Source organism: Scomber scombrus, chromosome 2 (genome assembly GCF_963691925.1).
Source record: "Scomber scombrus chromosome 2, fScoSco1.1, whole genome shotgun sequence".
Classification (NCBI taxonomy): Eukaryota; Metazoa; Chordata; class Actinopteri; order Scombriformes; family Scombridae; genus Scomber; species Scomber scombrus.
The window spans coordinates 26,578,151-26,602,387 of record NC_084971.1 but is presented as its reverse complement, the minus strand read 5'-3'; the positions used below and the strand labels follow the sequence as shown (position 1 = coordinate 26,602,387).

The 24,237-nt window shown below is 41.1% G+C and overlaps 2 protein-coding genes across 2 annotated transcripts in view; one reads left to right on the top strand and one right to left on the bottom strand.

Moving 5' to 3' along the window:
* Window positions 1-11,898, top strand: part of cacna1hb (calcium channel, voltage-dependent, T type, alpha 1H subunit b) — a 39,212-nt gene extending 27,314 nt beyond the window's left edge. The window contains exons 18-34 of the mRNA XM_062428076.1: window positions 1-110; window positions 609-677; window positions 844-1,028; window positions 1,189-1,315; window positions 2,165-2,290; window positions 2,390-2,479; window positions 2,941-3,133; window positions 4,722-4,873; window positions 5,025-5,134; window positions 5,235-5,368; window positions 5,462-5,532; window positions 6,983-7,061; window positions 7,393-7,514; window positions 7,897-8,211; window positions 8,406-8,556; window positions 8,987-9,540; window positions 11,209-11,898. The exon at window positions 1-110 is cut by the window's left edge and continues 14 nt beyond it. Coding sequence (XP_062284060.1) covers window positions 1-110; window positions 609-677; window positions 844-1,028; window positions 1,189-1,315; window positions 2,165-2,290; window positions 2,390-2,479; window positions 2,941-3,133; window positions 4,722-4,873; window positions 5,025-5,134; window positions 5,235-5,368; window positions 5,462-5,532; window positions 6,983-7,061; window positions 7,393-7,514; window positions 7,897-8,211; window positions 8,406-8,556; window positions 8,987-9,540; window positions 11,209-11,898 — 3,278 coding nt within the window. The remainder of the gene's footprint in view (window positions 111-608; window positions 678-843; window positions 1,029-1,188; window positions 1,316-2,164; window positions 2,291-2,389; window positions 2,480-2,940; window positions 3,134-4,721; window positions 4,874-5,024; window positions 5,135-5,234; window positions 5,369-5,461; window positions 5,533-6,982; window positions 7,062-7,392; window positions 7,515-7,896; window positions 8,212-8,405; window positions 8,557-8,986; window positions 9,541-11,208) is intronic.
* A 3,282-nt stretch (window positions 11,899-15,180) lies between these two features.
* On the bottom strand, window positions 15,181-22,840 carry LOC133996422 (synaptogyrin-3-like). The gene is made up of 4 exons (XM_062435995.1): window positions 22,511-22,840; window positions 19,136-19,370; window positions 17,891-18,036; window positions 15,181-15,408 (listed from the first exon to the last, which is right to left on the bottom strand). Exons 1-4 carry the CDS (start codon window positions 22,613-22,615, stop codon window positions 15,181-15,183), a joined length of 714 nt encoding a protein of 237 aa, XP_062291979.1. The 5' UTR covers window positions 22,616-22,840.
* Between the last annotated feature and the right edge of the window lie 1,397 nt (window positions 22,841-24,237).

The following is a 24,237-nucleotide window of genomic DNA, read 5'->3' as shown; positions in this document are numbered from 1 at the left end:
GTCAGAGGGTCATAGGTCACAAGATGTTCGACCACATCATCCTCCTCTTTATCTTTCTCAACTGTATCACCATTGCACTGGAGAGACCCAACATACAGTCCAACAGCATGGTAGCACACATACATGCAAACACACACACACATACACACGTTTGTACTCCACACTTGTGAGCACCATCATTTGCATAATCTATTATTTATCACTTAACTCAAACACTCAGGCTTAACCCCTCAAACAGCCCTTTTAAGAAGTGATAATTGACCAAAATGTCCATATTGGTCCTCACAAGGATACAAAGAACCAAGATTCACACCCACCTACGCAACACAAGCTGTTGAGTACAGTGGAGCTCATATGCTTGCATCTGATGTAAGAGAGGTTTGGGACTCATAACAAGAACACGTACTGTTCCCAGTTTGTTTTTATGATGTTTCTACTACAATGGTAATGGATGTTTTTTCAGCTCATTATGTAACACATTTCAGTTATTCCAGCCAGAATCAAAGCTAAAGCTACTGGGACACGAAACCCCTGAAATTGATGCATGTTTTTCCCCTCTGAGTGTCTGTGCTTGCTCTTACGTGTTTGTGTGTGTGTGTGTGTGACAGGAGCGGGCGTTTCTCAGTGTGTCCAATTACATCTTCACTGTGATCTTCGTGGGTGAAATGATGATCAAGGTAACCATAACACTCCAAAGTCATTTTCACATCTTACTTACTAAATGGCCATTTTCCTCCTTAGTGGAAAAATCAGAATTGCTTTCAGACTCATTTTCTACCACACATTATTTTATTATTTCAGTCATTTAGCTGAATTTGTGTGTGTGATGGCATGTGTGTTAAGGTGGTAGCTATGGGCCTGTACTTTGGAGAGGGTGTGTACCTGAAGAGCAGTTGGAACGTCTTAGATGGACTGCTGGTGTTTGTGTCCCTGGTGGACATCCTGGTCTCCATCGCATCAGCAGGTGGTAATCGTATCTTAGGCATACTCCGTGTACTTCGTCTGCTCCGCACACTGCGACCGCTCAGGTAAGAGCACATGAGATTTTCCCTTGTGAACACTCGATAGATATTATCTGGCGTCTAACTGTATTGTGTGTGTGTGTGTGTGTGTGTGTGTGTGTGTGTGTGTGTGTGTGTGTGTGTGTGTGTGTGTGTGTGTGTGTGTGTGTGTGTGTGTGTGTTGCAGGGTGATAAGTCGTGCTCCAGGTCTGAAACTGGTTGTAGAGACTCTAATTACATCTCTCAGACCGATTGGGAATATCGTCCTCATCTGCTGTGCTTTTTTCATTGTGTTTGGAATTCTGGGAGTTCAGGTAAACACTGTATATGCTCTGTTCACCCAGAGCTGGCTGATTATAAGGCTAATTATTTTTAATGCCTAACAATTTTCACTCAGAAATTTAATAAGGAGCAGATTAGTTCGACATTATTTTTATGTTACCAAACATCCAAAGCTTGTTGTGTTTCTGTAGAACTGATCACTGTGGTTTGAAATAAATGAGGCACAGCTCAGAAAATGCTTCAGGTAATAAAAAGTTCAGAGAAGAATTGGAAGAAAATGCAAATGAGGTGCTGATTATACTCCATAGTCCCTGGAAGTTGTTTAAAATAAGCAGTTCAACCAGGGTGTATTTCTGCTGAAAATCCTTCTTTTTGAATCCATTCAATTTTCATTTGGATTTTTTGAATTATTTTCTTTATGAATGCATGTATATTTTATTATGTTTTTATTTTTTTCAATGTCATCCAGTTTTCTAAAAACCATTCAATGGCCTTCTCTAAGCTCTCCTCTGGGTACTAGTTTCAGTTTTTTGCAATCATTCAGATCTGGTGCATTCACAGAAAATTATATTTAATGAATGCAGAGGGTAATATTAACACATAAACATACTTCTCAGAAACACATCGCCACCGCTTCTAATGAGAACACTTCATGCTGGAGTGTTTCTGTGTTTGTAATTAATTTAAGGCGGACTGGACCAGATGGTGTTTGGATATCTGAGCTGTAACAGGGCCTGTAGACCTGTAGGCTTTTGATGACAAATTTACTTTACTGTATTACCATATACATCAGTCTTATCTCCGCTCCAATGAGCTTTGTTTTCTCTGTCGTACGGTTACAGTACGGCGCTCTCATATGTTGCATGCTTGTCTGTGTGCAGCTGTTTAAAGGGAAGTTCTTCTACTGTGACGTTTTCGATGTGAGTAACATCACTAATAAAACTCAGTGTCTGGAGGCAGGACACCGCTGGCTTAGACGGAAATACAACTTTGACAACCTGGGACAGGTTTGTAACACACTCACACAGATACACACACAAATATCTTGAACTGACACTTGCCCTTACGAACTGATTGACAGCACAAAGCTCGTCTCACTCTTCCAGGCGCTGATGTCACTGTTTGTGCTGTCATGTAAAGACGGCTGGGTCAGCATCATGTATGATGGGCTGGATGCTGCCGGGGTGGACCAGCAGGTGACGAGACACACAGATACACACACACATACACACACACAAACAGGACAAAAGAGTATGTGAAGTAAAGAATAAATATCAGGGTGACTTACTAAGCATCCCGGTGTACAGTATATTGAATTTCACAGTGTTATGATTCTGTTTTGTGTCAATCTCAGGCACCATTTGATCTCGTTTGTTTCAAGAAGAGAGGGGAAATATTTCGGGATAGGAGGGAGTTGTAAGGAAAGGGAAAAGGCAGATGGGTAAATAGATGTGAGTTGACAGTGCTGGCAGTTTCACTGCTGACTCAGGACTTACATTGTCTTCTCTTTTATGCTCTCTGCTTTTTCTTCCTCTCCACCCCTCCTCACCATCTTTCGTCACTCTTTGGTCCCCCTCTTTTTCTTTTTTGTCGCCCCGCTACCTCCCCTCCCCTCCTCCTCTTCCTCCATTTTCTCTGTCTCTACCTACAACTGCAGCCAATAAGAAACAACAATCCTTGGATGCTGCTGTTCTTCATCTCCTTCCTCCTCATCGTCAGCTTCTTTGTGCTCAACATGTTTGTGGGCGTGGTGGTGGAAAACTTTCACAAGTGTCGCCAGCAGCAGGAGGAGGAGGAGGCGCGGCTGAGGGAGGAGAAACGACAAAAACGATGGGCGAAGAGGAGGAGGAGTAAGAGGAGGGCAGGAGGGAGGGAGAGGGAGTATTAAACATACATGGCCAAAAGTATGTGGGCATTCAAATATTAGACCCAGTTGTGATTGGTGAACATTTTAACATTTCATTCAAAAACATTTGGGCATCGATATGCTGCTATAACAGCCTCCACTTCTGTGGGAAGGATTTCCACAAACTGGCTGCAGGTATATGCTCCCTTTCAGCCACGGAAGCATTACTCTCAATGTCCATTATGTGCCAAACCACCTGACAGGTGGACAGAGGGTCTCGCCCACGGCTCATGTGTTGCTCTTTTCTCTATGTCACGATCTTTATGCGCCAGGTCTATTTTTGTCGGAGCAGCTCACTTTAATGTATACAACTCATTTTCAAATGTAAATAGATGCCTTCTTTTATTGACAATTGACAGTATTTTTGTATGTAATGATGCCTTTATGACTGAATCTTAATGAACATGTAGCAATACTAGTTACTTTTCATTCGATCTCTGTAAAGCAGGAGAGGGAACGCTGAGCTTTTTCTTCTGCTCATATACATCATTCAGGAAATTGACATGAGAAGTTAAGATCAGACAGCATTAACAAATGGCAGCCAAACAACTCTAAACAATTTTTGAAATATAGCTGCTGAAGGACAGACTGTGTGAAGCCTTGAGTGCTCTTGAGTGGAAATTTGAACATGATGGAGCTACACCGCAACATGAACATGATGCAACTTCATCCAGTGGACAGCCAATAGTAGTGAGGTCACTTATATCGGGAAGTAAGAACGGGCACGGTCTGCATTACACTTCATCCCATATAGATGTGGGGTTGAGGTCAGGACTTTCTTTATGGACCCTGATTTGTCAATAGTCATTAAAAAAAAAGACATGGCTCAAAATTGGAAGCAGATGATTGTTTAAAATATCTGTATTTTGAAGCATTAAGATTATTCTAAGCCTTGATAAACAGCTCTGGACTATAAGTGCACGACATGGATGTCCACATACTTTTAGCCATATAATATAGATGTAATATTTCCAAACACATATCATAAACCTCTTTTCCCTCTATATACATACTGTATGAATACATGCATGATTTCTGTTAATGTTACGCTCAAATGCACACTTACGGCTGCTGCACACACACAGGGTTTTTTTCTCTCTCTCTGTTCTACCTAAATTCTGTCTCACTCTGTCCTTTTCACTCTGCAGTGTAATCTCTAGTAGTGCTTTCCTCTCAGTCAGTTAAATGTCTGGCAGCAGACAGCGAGGATTTCTGCCCAAAGACACCTTGAGGTGCCATGTAGAGTGTGCGTGTGCATGATGAATTCCTGAGGTGGCACTTTTATTCTGTACACACACATGCACACACACAGCAGTGCGCCACTTGGCACCTTTCATGAGTGACTTCATAGCCCATATCATATTTTTCTTTCAGAGGCAATTTAATGACCGTGTGTGCACGTGTTTTGTGTGTGTGTGTGTGTGTGTGTGTGTGTGTGTGTGTGTGTGTGTGTGTGTGTGTGTGTGTGTGTGTGTGTGTGTGTGTGTGTGTGTGTGTGTGTGTGTGTGTGCGTGTGCGTGTTTGCGACGCAGGGGCCCAGGAGAAACCATATTACGCTGACTACTCCCCGTTGCGTCGAACCATCCATACCGTGTGCACGAGCCACTACATGGATCTCTTCATCACCATCATCATCTTCACAAACCTCCTCACCATGAGCATGGAGCACTACAACCAGCCTCAGGTAACCATGGCAACACCTTATTCCACCTGTCCTAGAACCATAGTAATGAACCAAGTAATGCAGTGGTACTTGCAGTGTTTTTTTCGCACTGGATTTTGAAGTGTGTGTGTGTGTGTGTGTGTGTGCGTGTGTGTGTGTGTGTGCCCTACAGTACCTGGTGGAGATACTCAAGTACTGCAATTACATCTTCACAGTGGTTTTTGTCATCGAAGCCATTCTTAAACTCATCGCTTTTGGCTTGCGCCGCTTTTTCAAAGAGAGGTATTCACACATCACATGATATTCACAGTGTAAAAAATATACCGTATATCTGCTCTTAAAGCGTGTGTGTGCATGTATGTGTGTTTGCTGGTGTGTCAAGATGGAACCAGCTGGACCTCGCCATTGTGCTGTTGTCCATTATGGGAATAACACTGGAGGAAATAGACCTGAATGCTTCCCTCCCCATCAACCCTACCATCATACGCATCATGAGAGTCCTGAGGATAACAAGAGGTACATGCATGGGTGACACAAACATGCGCAAACACATCACCAACACCATGGTATGCGTTAACTGTTAAGAGCTCACTCACTATAATGTTTCAGTGTTGAAGCTGTTGAAGATGGCCACAGGAATGAGAGCTCTACTGGACACTGTGATGCAAGCTCTGCCTCAGGTATGAAGCATCACTTATGCAGTAAAATAAAATATGTGTTTTTAAAGCGATAGCCTGGTTTTCAGATCTGATGAATTGCAGATCGCTTGTTAAAGTTAGTGATTTATGAGGCCTGGCGCTGCCCGTCTCCCACATGACTTACTTATATCTCTGATTCCTCCAACTGACAGACTGACTGTGTTGAACCAAATCACCACCAAATGAGAATGAAGACACTCACGTTTAACTGAAGGCTCATTTCTTTTGCTTAAATTTATCAGTGTGGCCGATAAATCACCAGTTAAATTATAACTTTATGGCACATAACTTCACAGCTGCTTTGGTGCAATTGTTACGGCTACTGAATAGCTGTGAGGAGATAAAATATGAACCAAAAAGTCCAGTCTGAAAGCTTATCATACACAAAGAGACCGCACAGCAATTTATCCTCCTTTGAGACAGGATTGTGTAACTCTGTCAAGTTATCACGGCTGCAGTTATTTTTCTCCTCTGTTGCGATGCTTGGGAGGTGAACAATAAAATATGCACCCTTCTACAAAGAAAGGTAATCGGCCGAGTGTCTGATTGGCCAGTGTTGTGCATTTGTGGATGACATTCCTTTGTGTTCCAGCAAAACAAGGTGAACCAGGTCTCTCTTTTTTGACAGTAAAGTAGGGAATGGGGAATACTTCTTCAGGAAGGATCTACTGCAGGGGCTCAGCGGACCCTCAGGGGACCCGCTGAAAGATGAAAGAGAAAGGGGGGGAGGGAGGAAAACAAACAGGTATGCAGGGCAAACAGGCATTTACAGGGGTTTAACAGGAAGAGGAGGATGTTGCCTTGCTCCTGAGTTATAGCTACATCTCCATTTATCTCAGTTTGTGACGACTTCCACGATTTCCTCCCAAACTGGAAATGGGAATTATACAATCGTGGCAGTTGGAGGTTTGCATTGTCCCAACTAGATCCTATCTCCAGCTACGCAGATGCCCACCAGCCAGGAGGGAGAACATGAGCTCTCATTGGCTTTCCACCCATAAAAAAATGCCAATTGTTTGCTTTTTCCTTGCACGTCACGAGTAGGCTTGTAGATCATCTAATCAGGCATCCCCATACCTCCTACCGATGAGGGAGGCGAGTGAAGTCCCCGTGACTTCCTTCGTAATCAGAGCAAATGGGCGTGTTTGTGATTCATGAGGACTGGATCCAGGCTATGAAAGCAGAGTAAAATCTGTAATGTGTCAACTCCAGGTATCATGATGCTTTCTAGAAGTTGTATCATCAATGCAGTAAAGCTTAGCAATCTGTCTATGCCCTCTTTCTATCTGTTTGCATGTTCGCTTCACACACTCTCTCTCTCTCTCTCTCCCTCTCTCTCTCTCTTTCTTTTGATGTTTATTGTACATGTCTTTTTTTCTGTGTATCATACACTGTATATATCTGTGTGTGTGCGTGTAATGTGTCCGTCTAGGTGGGGAATCTGGGTCTGCTCTTCATGTTGCTGTTCTTCATCTATGCAGCTCTGGGAGTTGAGCTCTTTGGAAAACTGGGTTAGTGTGTGTGTGCGTGTACGTGCATGCTTGTGCGTGTGTGAGAGTGTGTGTGTGCATGCATTAAAATAGATGTGCGGATGTGTGTGTGTGTGTGTGTGTGTGTGTGTGTGTGTGTGTGTGCCTCAGCTGACAGTGGTGAGATATCCGTAGATTACGTAACATGCATAAATTTTGTTGTGTTACATACATTAATTATGTCAATTTGGAATTGGTGCTCTAATCAATGCTCTAATCTACACACACTTCTCTTTTCTTCTTTCCAATCCCCCTCGCCTTCCTCCCTCTCTCGCACTTTCTGCCTCTAATACTTTTTTTATCCTCTCTCCAGAGTGTTCGGACGAGAACCCATGTGAGGGTCTTAGTCGCCACGCTACCTTCGACAACTTTGGCATGGCTTTCCTCACACTCTTCAGGGTGTCTACTGGGGACAACTGGAATGGGATTATGAAGGTTATTTCTCTCCCTCTCTCCTCTACTCTCTGGGAGTTTTTTTTAAGAAGATGGATAGATGACAATGTCCGTGTTTTTTGTCTGAGCCACACTCGTATGCTCAGAGGATCGTTTATGAGACAAGCCTTGCATTAAGCAGAGAGCAGATCACTGTTTTTTTTGACAGAATAAGAGCTGGTGACAGTAGAGGGTTAGGATAAAGTATTATTATTCAGTGACAGGCTCAAGGTCTTTTCACGCTCAAATCAACATCTCCCCCTGTTGGAGGAGAGATGAAGTACAAAATAGAGCATTCATAGACCTGAATTTATCATAATTTTATCTTTTATCTCTTCTTCTTCACTGCATCATAACATTTTCCTCCCCTCTTACCCTCATTCAGGACACGCTGCGTGAGTGTCGCCCACAGGATCGTCACTGTCTAAGCTACCTGCCCCTGATCTCGCCAGTTTACTTTGTCACCTTCGTCCTGACGGCTCAGTTTGTGCTTGTCAACGTGGTGGTGGCCGTTCTGATGAAGCACCTGGAGGAGAGCAATAAGGAGGCACTGCTGGAGGAGATGGAGGAGAAGAGGGAGATAGAAGAAAGGAAGGAGATGGAGGCAAGGAGGGAGAGGGAGAAGGAGGAGGCAAACCAGCGCCTTAATGCAGTATCTGTGGGAGGAGACATGGAGCAAAACGTGGAGACACCTGCACAGGTATTGGCCAGAGAGTGTGAGTGTGTGTGTGTGTGTGTGTGTGTGTGTGTGTGTGTGTGTGTGTGTGTGTGTGTGTGTGTGTGTGTGTGTGTGTGTGTGTGTGTGTGTGTGTGTGTGTGTATTTCCTAATATGTGAGAGGGAAGGGATTTAAGGTGACAACAATGATGACAGCAGTGATGATCTCTTGTGGCAGGGGCAGTTTGAGGATGAGGAGTGTTCCCATGGCAACATGCTGAGCATTGGACGCATGCTGTCTCTCCCTAGCGACAGCTACGTTCAGCCTCTCAGATTTTCTCCTTATCCTCCGATTGGCCACGAGGCTTACTCCAGCTACAGCTACTCAGGTAATTGGGTTGTTTGGCCAATTAAATTAAAGAACAGTTTTTAATGTACTATAACCGAACTGAATTGCTATTATAGAGTATTGCTTCCATAAATAGAAGATGTGATGTGGAACGAAGAGGCGCTGCCATTAAAAGTATTAAAGGAGGGGACAGTTTTTTATATTAGTGAAGTGTAAGGCTCATATATTACAACATTTCCTCTGATTGTAAGATGTTTGAGAGGATTAAGATGAAATTAAGTGTTAATCTGTTGATTTTTATTGTTAATAAGACTCAAAATTACAGAAGATTTCTCCGTCTCAATTTTATCTTTTGTATAAAAGTTTATATTTACCTAAAATGAACATCATAAATTGTAATAAGATGAAGTTTCTGGGCTTTAACAGCATATGGATAACAGTTTGTTTCTTTGCAACATTATTTTCTGCAGGCTCCATGTCATCGCTGGGCTCCAGCGGGGGCAGCTCACTGCTGCAGGTTCCAGGAGCTCTGCCCGTCATCAGCCACGCTTCACTGCAGGTTGGACGCAGCACAAGGCCGATGATCTGCCTCAGCACCTCTCAGAACACGGACAGAAACTCTTCACGCAGACTCAGTCCGGCTCACAGCATAGAGGGACACAGGCTTAGTCCAGCTCACAGAATAAACAGGCATAGACTTAACTCGGCTCATAGTATAGATGGATATAAATTCAGTCCAGCTCATCGAATCAACAGACACAGACTCAGCTCTGCTCACAGTATAGATGGATACAGGCTCAATCCAGACCACAGCACAGACAGACCTAAGCTGATGTCAAGCCACAGTATAGACAGACATCCTTCTCTCAGGCTGAGTCCCACACAGAGACGACCCTCTCACTGGCTCAGTCCTGAAGACAGTTCGGACAGAAACAAGCTGAGCCCCTCCTACGTTCCAGAAAGTTCATTCCTGAAGAGACCGGCATCCCTTCGTGTCACGAGCAACCGACAGTTACGGAGACAGGTCTGTAATCATCTCCTCTTCTCCCCTCTCCTCTCATGTATTGACAATTATTATTTACAATTTTTTAAGCATTTTAAAATGTCTGCTGTTTAGTTTCAGACTTTTTAAATGATTTTTTCTGCTGTTCCAGGCTGCCATTGATTTCCATTCATCTCTGTTATGCACCAAAATGTAATTAGCAGTCTCTTGAAGCAGTCTCTTTGTTTTAAGAGTTCACTGTGAACACCAAAGTCTGCATTAATATTTGTCAAAGTTACATTTTCGTTGCGTGGTAATACAGTGCAGAGTTTTCTAAACAATCTACAGTTAAACCGCATTAATTACTTTCACATAAAACAATGCAGACTCGATATTGACTGTGGCACATTACACAACCTAAGCAAGTGTCAAGAGTCAGCTAATTGTTTTTCAGACTGCTTGGAAATGCGCTGAAATTCAATATATGCCTCGAATAGCAAAAGAAATACATCCAAAAATTCAAAACACAACAGCACAGTTTGCATAATCGGTGGATGCGATGGAAAGAATATGTGATTTGTGATAAAAATGACTGATATGGTCCTTTAAGCCTTTAAGAGAGAAAGTCCTAGTATGACTACACTGTAAGTGATGGGGGACAGAATCCACAGACCGCAGGCAGAATCCCTTCTTTCTGATCTTTAGACAGCAAAAAACCTCCAAGCTACTCCCAGGACAAAAAGATACTCACTTGATTTCTCTAACTTCAACTGCTGAAAGCTCATATTAGCTTTAGATAAAGTTTGCAATATGTTTTTGCTCAGAACGAGGACCATGGATTTTCTTCATGACCAGTTTGGACAGGAGGAATCAGTACAGCGGAAAATAACTCTCTCGACGCAACGCAGTTTTTGAAACCCTTCAGAAACCACTCTTCTGATATTTGTTGTACTGGATAATAAACTGAACCTCTGCACAGGAAGTGAGGTTTTTTATTTTCATCATGAACACAGATGTGGAAGAAAAAGGTTGTTACCATTCTATGTGTGTTTTGAAAGAGCGTGATCTGCAGGCAGCGCACACTTGTTTATTATTTAACATCATCAAAATTGTAACAGAGTGTATCTGGAACTCTGTTCTTTTTATCACATTGTGTTAAAGCATAAAGCAGGTAATTTTTTTTTATACTTTTCTTATCTTCAACTAATCTCATGTGCAGAGCCAAACCAACAATGAACTTATCCTACTTACTTAAGTATTGTGTTTGTGTATATAAAGCCTGATATAGTGTATTCCTCCACTGTGCCATAGACCTTCATTGTTGTCCAAAATCAAATTAAGAACACATCAATGAACCACATTATTACACAAAACAGACCCAACTGTGAATGCCCAGGGGCGATGGTTCAGTTTATAGAGATACACCAGCTTTTTGTGCTACACATCACCACCTCTTGACTTTGTACTGAAGTTCTTTAAGAAATTAGCACAAAGTCAAGAGGTTGTTATATGTATGTGATCTGTAACGAAAAAATCACTCTCCAGAGACTGAAGATTATTAGCCTTTTGAGGTTTTAAACAAACGTCATCATAATCTTTGTGGTGAAGGAATGTGTGACCCAGTGCAGCAGTGTGGCTCACTAACAAGATTTTTAAATAATGTAATGAAGATTGTGTGTTTATACGTCTGTGTGTGTGCTCTGTGTGCAGGAGGCTGTGCGCTCCGACTCTCTGGATCAGAGCGGCTCAACTGACGATCTGGCAGAGCCCCACCTCACTGTGCCCGTTGCCTCCTCCACGCCGCCACGCCAGCGATCGTCCAGCGTACACACACTGAAATATACACACCCCCAGAGGGTCATCTCATGCAGGAGCCACAGCCGGAGCCACAGTGAAACCACTGGCCAAGAACATGTACCTGAGCAGGCCATCTGCGGCTCGCAGCCAGAAACAGATGTCGAGAAGCGGCCTGTCAGCCCGCAGAGTCTGTCCACTCTGAAGGTCCAGAGTAATGAATCCACCTCATCAGCTCCGCTCTGTAGCTCCGGAGTGGCCGTCCCCGACCCCAGCCCCCAGTTAGACGACGCTGACGAGGAAGTCAGCCGTATTAACAGTTCTGTTCACACACACTCACACACACAACTTCCTGCAAGCTCCTCACATACAAGCAGACACCTTACCCCGAGCCCCGGGGAGCACAGGAGCCGCCTCAGCCAATCAGTGTCCCCGGTTTCGGGCAGGAACAGGAAGGAGAGGCTGAGCCCGCCACCTGGGGAGGAGCCGGTTACCATGGCTACCCAGCTGATGGACAGCAGTGTTGAGCTAAGAAGAAGGACTCTGTCATTCGATGCCACAACCCTCTCTCCCAGTCAGCCAGAGGGGAGCTCGGTGGACGACTAAACAGAGACGCTTGATTGGTTATTCCCTGAAGCGATGGAGAGCCTGATGTGCTGCTGAAGCACATGAGAGGGGCGGGGAACCGCAATCCTGTTTCCTATTTCCCGTTTCAGGCCCCGTCCCTCGCCTCGTCCCGTCCAATCACAAGATTTTCACAGGGTGTGTGTGATACGAACTCTTTCAGACTGGGCGTGTATGCGTGTGTATGTGCTCAAAGACTTTGCCCTGTTTGTGCTATTTGCACACAAGATGCACACAAGAGGATGTTTCCTTTTCTTCTATCATAGTCCTAGCTTTAGTTCAGACATAGTAGTCATTCCCAGCTATATTTACTCAAACACTAGCCCTCCCTTTGCTTGCTGTCCTCCTTCTGCCCTCACTCATCCTTTTCCTTGCACCTCAAGCCTAGGTCAGAGTACGAGACAAAAAGACCTGAAAGGTGCAGTACAGATTAAGTTACGGATTAATCTGTTGATGTACACACACACGCAGACAAAGAGAGATCACAAAGCTAGGACTGAAACTAATGATTATTTTAATTAGTGATTAATTTAGAGCTGCAACCATTTGTTGATTAGTTGATCAATAGAAAATTAAACAGCAACTATTTGGATAAATGTTTAAGACTTTTGAGTCATTTTTTAAGAAAAAAATGCAACAGTTCTTTGATTCAAGCTTCTCAATTGTTAATATTTTTTGGTCTCTTTTGTCTTTTATTAGAGTAAACTAAATAACTATACTACACTATACTATACAATACAATACTATACTATACTACACTACACTATACCATCTTTGGTTTGTGACTATAGAAGACATTTGAGGATGTCACATTTGGCTTTTGGAAACTTGATCAACTTTCACCATTTTCTGACATTTTAAAGGCCAAACAACTAATCGAGAAAATATTGGTCATATTAACCGATTATGATTACGATAAATTGTAGCTCTAGATTAATTTGCTGGTCATTTTTTTCAATTCATCATTTCGTCTATAAAACACACTCAGAAAACAGAAGAAGATCCATCATAATTCCACAAGAAATTCAAGGCACTGTAATGTACTGTAAAACGGGGAAAGCCACAATTTTCACATTTGCATTTTGCTTTAAAATATATTAACTAATTATGAAAATAGTTAAGACTAACTGATTCATTGTTTCAGCTCTTCACACACACCTCACTCTGTCTTATGATAATTTTCTGAGTGAAATTCTCAAATTGTTTGCTCTGTGGTGCAAATACTACAGTTTATGTTTACACAAGAAACAGAAATTTAAACGATAACGTTACAAAAGTTAAAGTTGTTGAAGACTTTTATATAAAAATGCTTCATTTGTAATTGCACACTTGTATGTATCGGTACAGGCACATTGCTATTTTATAAGAGAGTTATTGCGAAATCAAACATTGACATCCAGTTGATGTTCACTACTCTGAATCCACCCGACCCTGACAAGAATCAATTCTCACTTAGAGCCTCTAAGTTATAACCGTGTAGTGTGACCTGGGCTTTAGTAGTTTCTACCTCGCTTTTTCCTGATCCCAACCATTTGAATGTTCAGTCAGCTTAGGTCTCTCACCCTCTCCACTTTCCTTTTCTCTCCGTCTTTTAGTATTCTCAGGGTAGAGGTAGTTCAGACGCAGGTGAGAGATAGCATGTGATCAGAGGTCTGCAGAGTCAGAGTGCCCCCTGCTGTCTGAAGCCCGAGCTGGCCTCGTCTCTCCTGACGTTTAAAGAGAAGAGATTACAGTCCTATGTAGAAAAGACGCAGATATACAGAAGGGCTTATTCAGGTGATATAATGGCTTGTAAAACTTTGTAGAAAATGGCTCAGATTATATTTTATTAACACAGCAGCAAAGATATGAGAACTACAAAGGTGAATTTCTACATTTTTGAATGTCAATTTATCTGCCAGTGATAACGATGATGATGATGATGATGATAGTGCCGGATGTTGATTATAATGATGATGATGGTGATGATGATGACTCTGGATGATGCAAATGTTCATAATATTATATAATGTTCCTGCAGAATGAAAGCAGGGTATGATATAAAGCTCACCTGCAGTTACATGACTGGACAGTGTTGGAATAAAACCACTTCCTGTCTGACTTTCATTTGACTCTGTAACCTTGCCTGTGCCCTTCACCTATATAAAGAGATTTTTTTTTAAAACCCAGCAGAGAGAGGGCTGCAGTACTTTGACACGAGCCTCTTTAATCTAAAAATAAAGTGAACATACAGCAGCTGTCTGCTACTGTTAATGAATTCTACATAACTCGAGTACCCCATCTAATTATGGTTTTCTTGCAGATGTTGATTAATATGCCCAGCACATTCTTGGATCTTGGTCTCAATACATAATTATAATAAAATAGAGTCTCTCAAAATTGCAAGTAGCAAAAGAGGAAAATTATTTAAAGTTGATGTGAACAAAGGCAGACTCGCAGTTCTGATCGTGGTGGTGGAGAGATTTTATTTTTCATTATACCACTTCAGCATATCACAATAAAATATTTAATCACATGAATATTTCACACTGAAACACTATAGCATTCAGAATGCATTAAGCTGTCCTGCCTTTATTTCCCTGCCAAGAAAATGTACCAATTTCTGCAGAAAAATCCTGCCCCCTTCTCCACTCTTCTCCTTACAATCTATTGGTCAAGCTGCCTGTCTGTCTCATTTTTTAGCCAATAGTGAGCCACAGAGTTTAGCAGGGCAGCTTGTGATTGGTCAGCCTAACTGAGGGTAAACAGAAGCAGAAAAACAGCTACACGGCATCACTGTCCTCCATATTTCCTTCACTAAAGACCTTGTATCCCTTTATAAGGCAGATGAAGCATCATCACTGATCTACATCTATGTTAATCTGCACCATATGAACATGCAGTCAAGGTGTGGGTGTGTGTGTGTCTGTGTGTGTGAATACTTCCAGGTGTATATACATGTGTTTCCAGGTGTGTATCTGTTTCCAGGTGTGAGGTGTGAGTATTACAGCTGTGTTTGCGTGCTGTGTGTGTATGTGTGTGTGTGTGTGTGCATGAACAGAAGATGGTATTCTTCACACAGAGGAGTACAACTAACTAAGCTGAGCCAGCAGTTGCCATGGTGATAATAGATGATACATCACATGACCCAAATCCCTGCCAATCCCACAAGAGGATGGAAAGCCACCTAAAACAGCAAGGCAGGAAGTTGTCCGTGCCCGTGTCGTACGCAGTGTCATTCAAAAACTCGCTGCTTCTCAGCTCCCCCCTTTTTTCTGTCTGTCTCTAGAAGGCCGGAGCCATGGGTCTCTGCTGTGTGAGTTTTTGGGGGTCCAGGGTTTCAGTGAAGGGCGGGGCTTGATAGGGGTTGGTGGTTACTATGGTGGCGCCATTAGCAATGGGGTACGGTGTAGCTCGAGCGTTGCTGGGGAGGGGGTCCAGGTGTTGCCATGTGAACAAGTTCGTGTTGGAGCCGGACAAGAAGCGCCGCAGTGCACTCAGCGTCAGGACGGCCTGTTAGTAACACACACACACACACACACACACACACACACACACATTAGCAGAAGCTGTTAGTAACACTGATTTGTATTATAAACACATTAGTATGTCACATGACGTGTTGATGTCATATGGGATGGATGGCAAACATTAGGAAGATTCCCATGTTTACGACGTGTGAGTGTTCAAAAGGGACTGAAGAGAGAGTTGGTCGAATGAGAGTTAGAAATACTGATTAAATTCATTCATTCCACTTTAAGAAGCTCAAAGACGGACATATCAGAGCTTTAAGAAAAGTCTGAGTTTGCTGGTTATGAATATGACTCTCAATCTCATAATTGAAGCCATTTTCCACTGCAAAAACCCACTGCTTCCCATGACCAGAACTTATAACAACCATGTGAGGCTTTGGTGCTTAAAGTTCCTCCTTGTGTTTTCCCAGTAAGCAGCATTTACTAACTGGGACATCTCTGATTAATGGCAAGGCTGGAGCTGCCACAAACTGGTCGATGTAATTTACGTTTGTTCTGTTATTTAATCTTTTATGCTTTTCACTTTGTGACTGTGTGCTGTATCCACATTCCTGCCTGATGCTGAGGAATCAACAAACATTCCCCGTTGTTTTTAAATTATTAGTTGTCTTGGTTGATACAGGAACAAATTTGTCTCCTCTCCTGAACAGTGGAAACATGTACTTCCCCAAAGCAGAAGGAAGAAAAGCAGAACTAATAACAATGGCTGCATGTTTTTATGTTCATGCAGTAGGAAAGGGCTATTACACAGTTAGTTAAAAGTGTAGTTAACACACAATAAACAGAAAGAGGGTTAAAGAGACAAGAACAGTAGAGTGCCAAGGGTTCAGTGAACCCATAAAAGTGAAGAAAGACAGATTAAAAGAGAATGGACAAATTGGATGCAGCAAAGGCTTCTACATATCCTTTAATGCAATTTGACAGCTTTTCGTTGGACCCTCACTGAGTGGTAAATGCTCAAGGCTTTGTAAATCCACACCCCCAATTTTGGCTTTCTGTTAAACATGTGTAGTATTCAAACCTAAGCTGCGACATCCAGGTAATGTCACGTTCTCGTTTTTTTTTTCTTCACTTTCTCATTTAGAAAACTCCTTTCACAGCAACTGGAGACATTCACTCGTTTTTTTTGTGGCTCACTGGCACACACCATATCCACTAGGTTAATTTATATATTAAATTGGTAAAGAAGTTGCCAAGCTCTAAAGAAAACTTGAGGAAATCCTTCAAACATTTGATTTTTTTCTCTTCCACATGCTATAAATCCTTCACCGAAGAAAATTGGAATAATTTAACACAAGACTTCTTTTCTAAAGTGCTGTACATCCTTGACACAATTACAGCTTAACCTCTCCACATCCCCTGACAGGGAGATGAATGGCTGCTATGGTTTTGGTGGTAAGATGGCTGAGTTGAATTAACAATGGATAATAAATCAGTCGCTCTCTGTCTGAGTGGCAGTGTTTTCTGGTGCGATTCATTTTATAAAAAACTTGTAATTAACCGAGGAAGTTCTCTCGCTCTCTTTTTATGGAAACGTCCTGTTCACACTCAGACAGTTACATATTTTCACATCTGGGAACAGCCCAGTACAACAACTTTAGCTCTACTGGAACAATGCATTATATATATACATACATATATTTCCAATATTGATGGACATTCAGTTCCCAGTATATAAAGTATAATATATATTCAGCTATGGTTGAAAATGTTTTCTGATGATATCAATTCAACTAACCATTAAGTTGAATTAAAAGTTTAACATTATAACTAAAAACAAAAAGCCTAAAATCTGAGGGCACATATATGTACATTTTTTAGGCTTTTAGGCTTTTAGGGTTCAATTTGTTGAAGTGGTTTAAGAGAGGTGATTTAACTTAATGGGTGGTTGAATCGATACCTTGAGAGAAAATTTTCACCAAAAGCTGAACCTTACAATATTATACTTTATAAACTATGAGCTGAGTATCTATCAATGTTGGAAATATGTAGTCTTTGATAATGCGATATCAACTTCAACCATATCATGCAGCCTTTCTCTGAATCTGCTTATTACACGACCAAACTGACTGTAAAACTGAACCAAACCTGACACTATAACAAGATTTTAAATATGCCCTAAATCAACAAGTAACACCAGGACAAACTCAGTGGGCGTGTGTGTGTGTGTGTGTGTGTGTGTGTGTGTGGGTGTGTGTGTGTTTGTTAAACTAAAGAGAGGGAGGGGGGGGTCCTCGGCAGGAGTCTCTGCATGTCCTCCACGAAGGAAATGCTCTTAAATCTGTTCAATTCCAGCAGACACTGATAACCCTGAAAACATACACACAGACTACTGGTCAGACGCACGATGATGATGATGATGATGATGATGATGATGATGATGATGATGATGATGATGATGATGACCACAAACACACACTCACAGATGGCAGGTTTACACACACACACAGTAAAATACAAACCCAGGTGAGGATGGAGAAGAAGCAGAAAGTGATGGTGGCTCTGGCAGCGTCGGAGCCCTGGGCCAATGGCAGCTCTTCTGGAGAGGTAGCCTGCCACTGATTGGCCAGAAAACAGAAGCCAACAAACCACAGGAAGCTGGCGAATCCTGGGGGAAATATATATACTATATTAGACACACTGTACATATACATGTGTTAATGGTGACAGTAGCCTATCATATATGAGTATTAAAATCACATTTAATAATTCTTCTTTGCAGTCAAATATAATGTCAACTTTTAAAAAATACATATTCTTTATAGTTTTGCATTTTTAGAATGAAGAAAAAAAGTCTATCAGAAATGCTCCTTTTTGTCTCAGCTGAAGTACCAGAGGGTTGTTTGATTGACATTAGCTGGCAGGCTGAGGGTGTTACAAAGTACAGAACAGAGACAAAATAAACAAACTGCTGTAGTCATACACAGACAACTTTCAAAATCCCTGTTTTGACTGAACAGGGAACCAGACTGAAGTGACATGTTCAGGTATGTTTACACGCTGTTTACTGTGCTGCAGCTGAAAAGTGAATTACCCGTCTAACCTGCTACCAGATGTTAGCGGTGCACTTTTCCCCGGTGAATGTTTGTTTTGGTGGCTTATTCAATAAGCTGAGGTGCAGGACAAGCTGTGTGTTAATGTTTGTGAGTTTCAAAAACAACCCACATTACCTTTCCTGCTAAAGTGTCCTTTTTTTCTGAGTGTGTGGCTCTTGTGTTGTGTAGCAGGATGCTGTCAGGCTCAGTGTGACCATCTGCTCTGCCTATGATTGAACGCCATGTTATCGATTTATTCAAAATTGGATTTGCTGTATCGCAATAAGGACTCCACCTACATAAATGGATGATGGAACGGTGTTCAACCAAAATAATATAAAACTAAGACGCACCATCGTGATCAAAATGTTACAATTAACTTGAATTAACTGAAAACTGTGAAATAGCAGCAGCTACAGCTATACTCTGTGAATTGTTACGCCATGGTTACGTTACTTAACCAACATCTCTGCTTTTTGGATGCACCCTGGTGACCATTAGAGAAAATGCAGGTTTAAGGCACTAAGTCTTTTCAGACCCTGAGATACCTGCTTGTTTGGTTTTTGAAATGTGCCCCTCAAAGTTATGATGATTACATATTTTATATTACTATTATATTGTTATCATATTCATCATTAGTCCATCTTACAGTATTCGTAAGAGTGTTTATACCAGAGAAAACGAGGTCCAGCAGGACGGCGCGTCTTCTGTCCTTGACATTGCTGATAGAGGGAAAGTAAATGTCCAGGATCAAGAAAAAGATGCTGCCAAGAAAACAGATCACGCCCACAGTGACGCCATAGTTACAGGCATCAGCGTTGTTGTTGAAGACGCAGAGCAGACGCTCGCTCCCGATGTTGATGTAGCCCTCGTTCACGATGCAGCTGAACACCACCATGGAAAAAACCTGTAGCGGGAGTGCGTGAGGAGACAAGGACACAAGGTCTGCTGGTTTATTATCTAACAGGTAGAAGAGAATTAACTCACACTTCAGTATGAATGCTTTTCATTCCACATGAATGCCACAGAGACACACCAGTACAAACCAACGCTGCTTCTGTGTGTGTGTGTGTGTGTGTCTGTGTGTGAAGATAAAGGTGTACGTTCTACTTAAACAACTCTGACCATGTTCAACATAGATATCTAACATCATAACAGCATAAAAATAACAGAAAATCACAAAAAGCATAATATGACCCTTTAAGAAATAAAACAAAGTCGAAAGTAATTGTATAAATAAATAAATAAATAAATGATTCAGTGTGCAGATACTTCTTGTATCTAGTTTTTGTCCCCTCCTTTATTTGGCTGCCTACGGCACAGGCCACCCCTGTCTCAAAAAAACGAAAAGTTACGTCTGAAAAACTCGACAGCAATTTGTCCTTTCAGAAGTAAAGCTCTGGTTTGTCGGGATAATCAACAAACCTCACTGAAAAGAAAAGTTTTTTTTTTTAAGTAATGCCACTAAATGATATACATAGCTTCAGTCTGTTTGCCTTAACATCAACCAATTGCTCCTCGTTGATTTATCGTGAAGAAAAAAAGTTTTTAAAACTGAATCAAAGCTGTTTTTTTATTGTTTTTTTTTTATGTTTAAAAAAAAAAGTATTTTAAAAAATACTGAAAACTTTCCTCATGGAGATGTGTGGATGTTTCAGGAGGAAATACTAATTATTATTCAGTTTCCCAAATGTACAATAGAATAAAATAAAATACTGTTAGCTCTGACCTCAACTTAATTAAGTCATTATTAAATTAGATGCAAATTTATTTATGAACATCTGAAACTTTAAAGGTTATTAATAGACTTTTCTACATGACCCCTCTACAGGACAGAGCCTTCAAGCAAGCTGACATAAAAACGCAGGAGAGGCCATTTCATTTTATATTGTGGTTCAGTCGAGCATTTAACTAAACAAATTTGCAATCAGTCAAATTAAACAGTTTTCCTGATCTCAGTGTCGGATATCCCATAATCTCAACAAATAAAACAAATAAAACCATCTTAATAGCGTCTCTTGAGTGGAGCAATTAGGAGATGTTTTAATCTTTGTAGAAAGGTTGTTAATTAATTCCCTGCCAAATGAGATGTAAATATGAGACACTTACCTAGAAATAGACATGTGGCACTTACTGTAATATGACAGTCAGCAATGCTCACTATGAATGTCAGAGCACATTCTTATTTTATTTATTTTTTATTTACCTATGATTGGATGTTTAGCACAATTTATCGTCATGATCAGTGAGGGTACTACTGTAGGCCTACATGTCACATTATATTATTGTAGGGGAGAACAGGGTTGGTATTCCCACATTTTACTGTATCCTTTATTGTCTATGAATGTGTAATAGAAACCTAATGTGTCAGGTACTACAGGTAGGAATGGAGTGACTTTACTCCCCGCAAGCTTATCCTGTTCAAAACATGTGGACGGTCCCCATTGTGGGGCTGGTAGTCACATACTATGGTTATCCCCATGTTATTGTAATGGGGGGAAAAATAAGAACCTTAAAAGTTTAATTTCATGTTAAATGTTCATGAATGTGCCAAACCCCCTGAAGAGAAAGTGACCAGCATCGCCAACTGGGAGTTGGCGATGCTTGTAAAGCTAACAGTAAAGACAGTAAAGCTAACAGCCACATGTTGTAGTTTAGCTAACATTGTATCCTAACAGCAAGTGAGCGTCCACCTATCACGTTACATCACGTAACATTGGACTCTTTCTGTCCACACTGAACCAATCAAATATCCACTTCTACCTATCAGCTGTGCACTCAAAGTCAGACTGGAGACGTAACCACTCAGGTAAAAGGTGGGTGAGTACTTGCTATCCTGTGTTTGTACTTTTTAAACAGAAAACACGTTTTATATTGCGATATTTAGATGTTTCTATACTGGAAACATTTAATGACAAACATTACAGCAAACAGCAACAGCAGAAACTTCGAACACTATGGCGATCTCTCTCCCTGTGGTTTTGTCGTGAAATGAGAACGTGTTATAGAGATAACTCCTCATTTTAGCTAAGTGAATCAGCTGTTCCTATTCCATGATGCGCTTTCAAGCAACAGGAAGTAAATAGAAACACAAAAGCTCAGAAAGGTGCTGCATCACGCTGCATCGATTGTAGCCAGACAGAGAAAACAAACAGATTTTTTCGCTTATGCTCGCTCATGTTGAATTCAGTTAGGACTCAGCATCAGACAAAAATGATCTAAACTATAGCTCTTTTTTTTAATGGTAATAATTGTCTAATTATAAACCTATTGTGTAAAAGATGAGAAAGAGAAGCGCTGGATATTTACATTTTGAGATGAAAAACACCAATCATCCTCTCACTTCAATGTCAGGTGTCTTACTCCTGAAAAGTAGGTGACCTCTGACCCCGAATTCTGCAAATTTCAACATTTTTTAACAGCGCCCTCTAGAAAGCAACATCTTATGAATGTGACAACCAACCCTGTTCTCCCCTACTGACTTTTTTCCTAATTTGTAATATGCTTCTCTTTGACTGGATTCTGTTTTTCCACTGAACGCTGAATTGAATCATGAGAGACACAAAGATACAGAGAGAGGGGTTGATGTGCCTCTGCTAACTTGTTATGCTTCCATAAAATCCAATTTGCTCCTTGTTCCTCCAGTGCACAATACATGACTCACAGGCTGCACAGCAACGAGGTGTTACATACTGGCTGGGGTGCACACATTAGCTCAGTGTACAAACAAAGAGACTCCAGATAAACATATGGTAATCAGACGCTGCTGGTCCTGAAGCTTCAGCCAGAAGCTGCATCACTGACATGATTTCTGTTATTAGACAGAGCTGCCAACACAGTCCTGAAATTAACAACACAGCAGAGCTTTCTATTAAAGATACCCAACCTTATACCGAAAATACTGATTTATATGAACGCTGGATACAAAGCAGAGAGCGTTCAACAGAGACAAAGCCTGTGAATGGAGACAGAAAGGGAAGGAGGGGGTGCAGGTAGGCCTGTTCATTGATGGTAACCCACACGTTGCAGCCTTTAAAAGCAGCTTACCCACGACAGCAGCCTGAGGAGGGTGCGGGGATACGTGAAGAAGGCGACCGGATCGAAGGTGAAGCTCCCGGCCTTAGCGGCGCCGTACGCACCCGCTGGCTCCATCCCTCCGGCGTTTCTGCTGCCTGACGCCCGCTGAGAGGACGAGTCTAGTCGGTCAGAGTACTGCGCGCAGCGGCGGCGTCCTCCTCCAGCCTGGGTGTGAAGTCACAGCGCGTCACTGACAGCTGCTCACAGGCTGCAGCCTCATTATGGGTTAAATATCAGACTCATAATTCAGCCTGTTGTCAGTGAAACGGTGTTTTATGGCATTTTTGGCTATAGTACAGATTTTCCCCCCCTTAAATTTTGCATAAAAGGACACGTGGTTTTTATTGATCTATTAATTTCTATAATATTGCTATAGTTGATGTAATTGGCATCAGGGGCGATTCTAGGATCAGACCTTTAAAGGGGGGCTCAGCTCCTAATGAGAAGTTGACATACAATGCCCTGCAAGTGTTCAAATCCCTCTGCTAAATTACTAATTTCACTGGATAATGTAAATTAAAAATAATAAGAAATATTAATACATAGTTGAGTGGTCTACTATAGTGTATAATAATAATAAAGGTTCAGAATAAACAATCACAGATTTCTACAGAGAGGTAGTTAATGAACCCTGAGGGAAACACAATATCAATGACAGAACTATCCAAAGTACATTAAAGCTGTTCATATAAAACCATTTGAACCTGTGGCATAATTGTTTGTCCCATCTCTTTCTCATTAAAGTCATATAAAATGATTTTTAGGAAAAAAATACAATGATCATTTATTTATATTTAGGGGTGCTGGGATCAAATTTAGGGGTGCTTGAGCCCTCCTAAAGCGGGTCTAAAATCACCACTGATTGGCATTAATTCAACATAATCTTTTATTGACTTTCAGCAGGATTTTATTTATGATGTCATATTCTTTTACAAAATCATGTTGTCCAAACTAAAGATTTTAATCCAAATGATTGTAGACTACTCAGCACTCATAAAAATTACTACTAAGAATGATTTAAAGTCCCTCTACTCTTGTTCCTTCAGTTGGATGTTTGAGCTTCACTGATGTGTGTTTGAGTTTTACACAGGAAGGCTGTTTTCACATTTATTTGCTGATGGAGGAAAGTTTCTCTGTGTTAATTGAAAATTTGACTTTTATGACATTACAACTAGTTTGGATGTGAGTCCTGGTCCAAAATGTACTTACACAAGGGTGATGTAGAAATGTTAAGCGTCCGGTGCATAAACACTGAAAATGGTCTTAACAGTGAAGAAGGAGACATCTTTAAATATATTTGCATGTTCATAGACTCTGGGATTTTTAATGAGGAAGAAGGAGGAGATGTAATTTTAAGGACTTCAACATGATATTTTTATTGTGGAAAAACATATCAGAAACAAATTATTATTCAAAGTGGAGTATATTACATCTTTAAAAAATGCCTGGATTGGATATTTAAGCTTTTGTTTTACATGTTAAGAGTATTGGTTATTGTAAAGTGGAGCAGTTAATTGCTTTGAACATTAATTTGATTATTTTATTTTTTAAATTTGCATGTATTTATTTTGCCATCTCCAAATGACAAAATATTACAGAAACTATCAAAGATTTGATATATTTTATTATAGACTAGATTAATGTTAATATTGATATCGTGATAAATATCATAGATATATATTTTGTGTTTTCAGTTT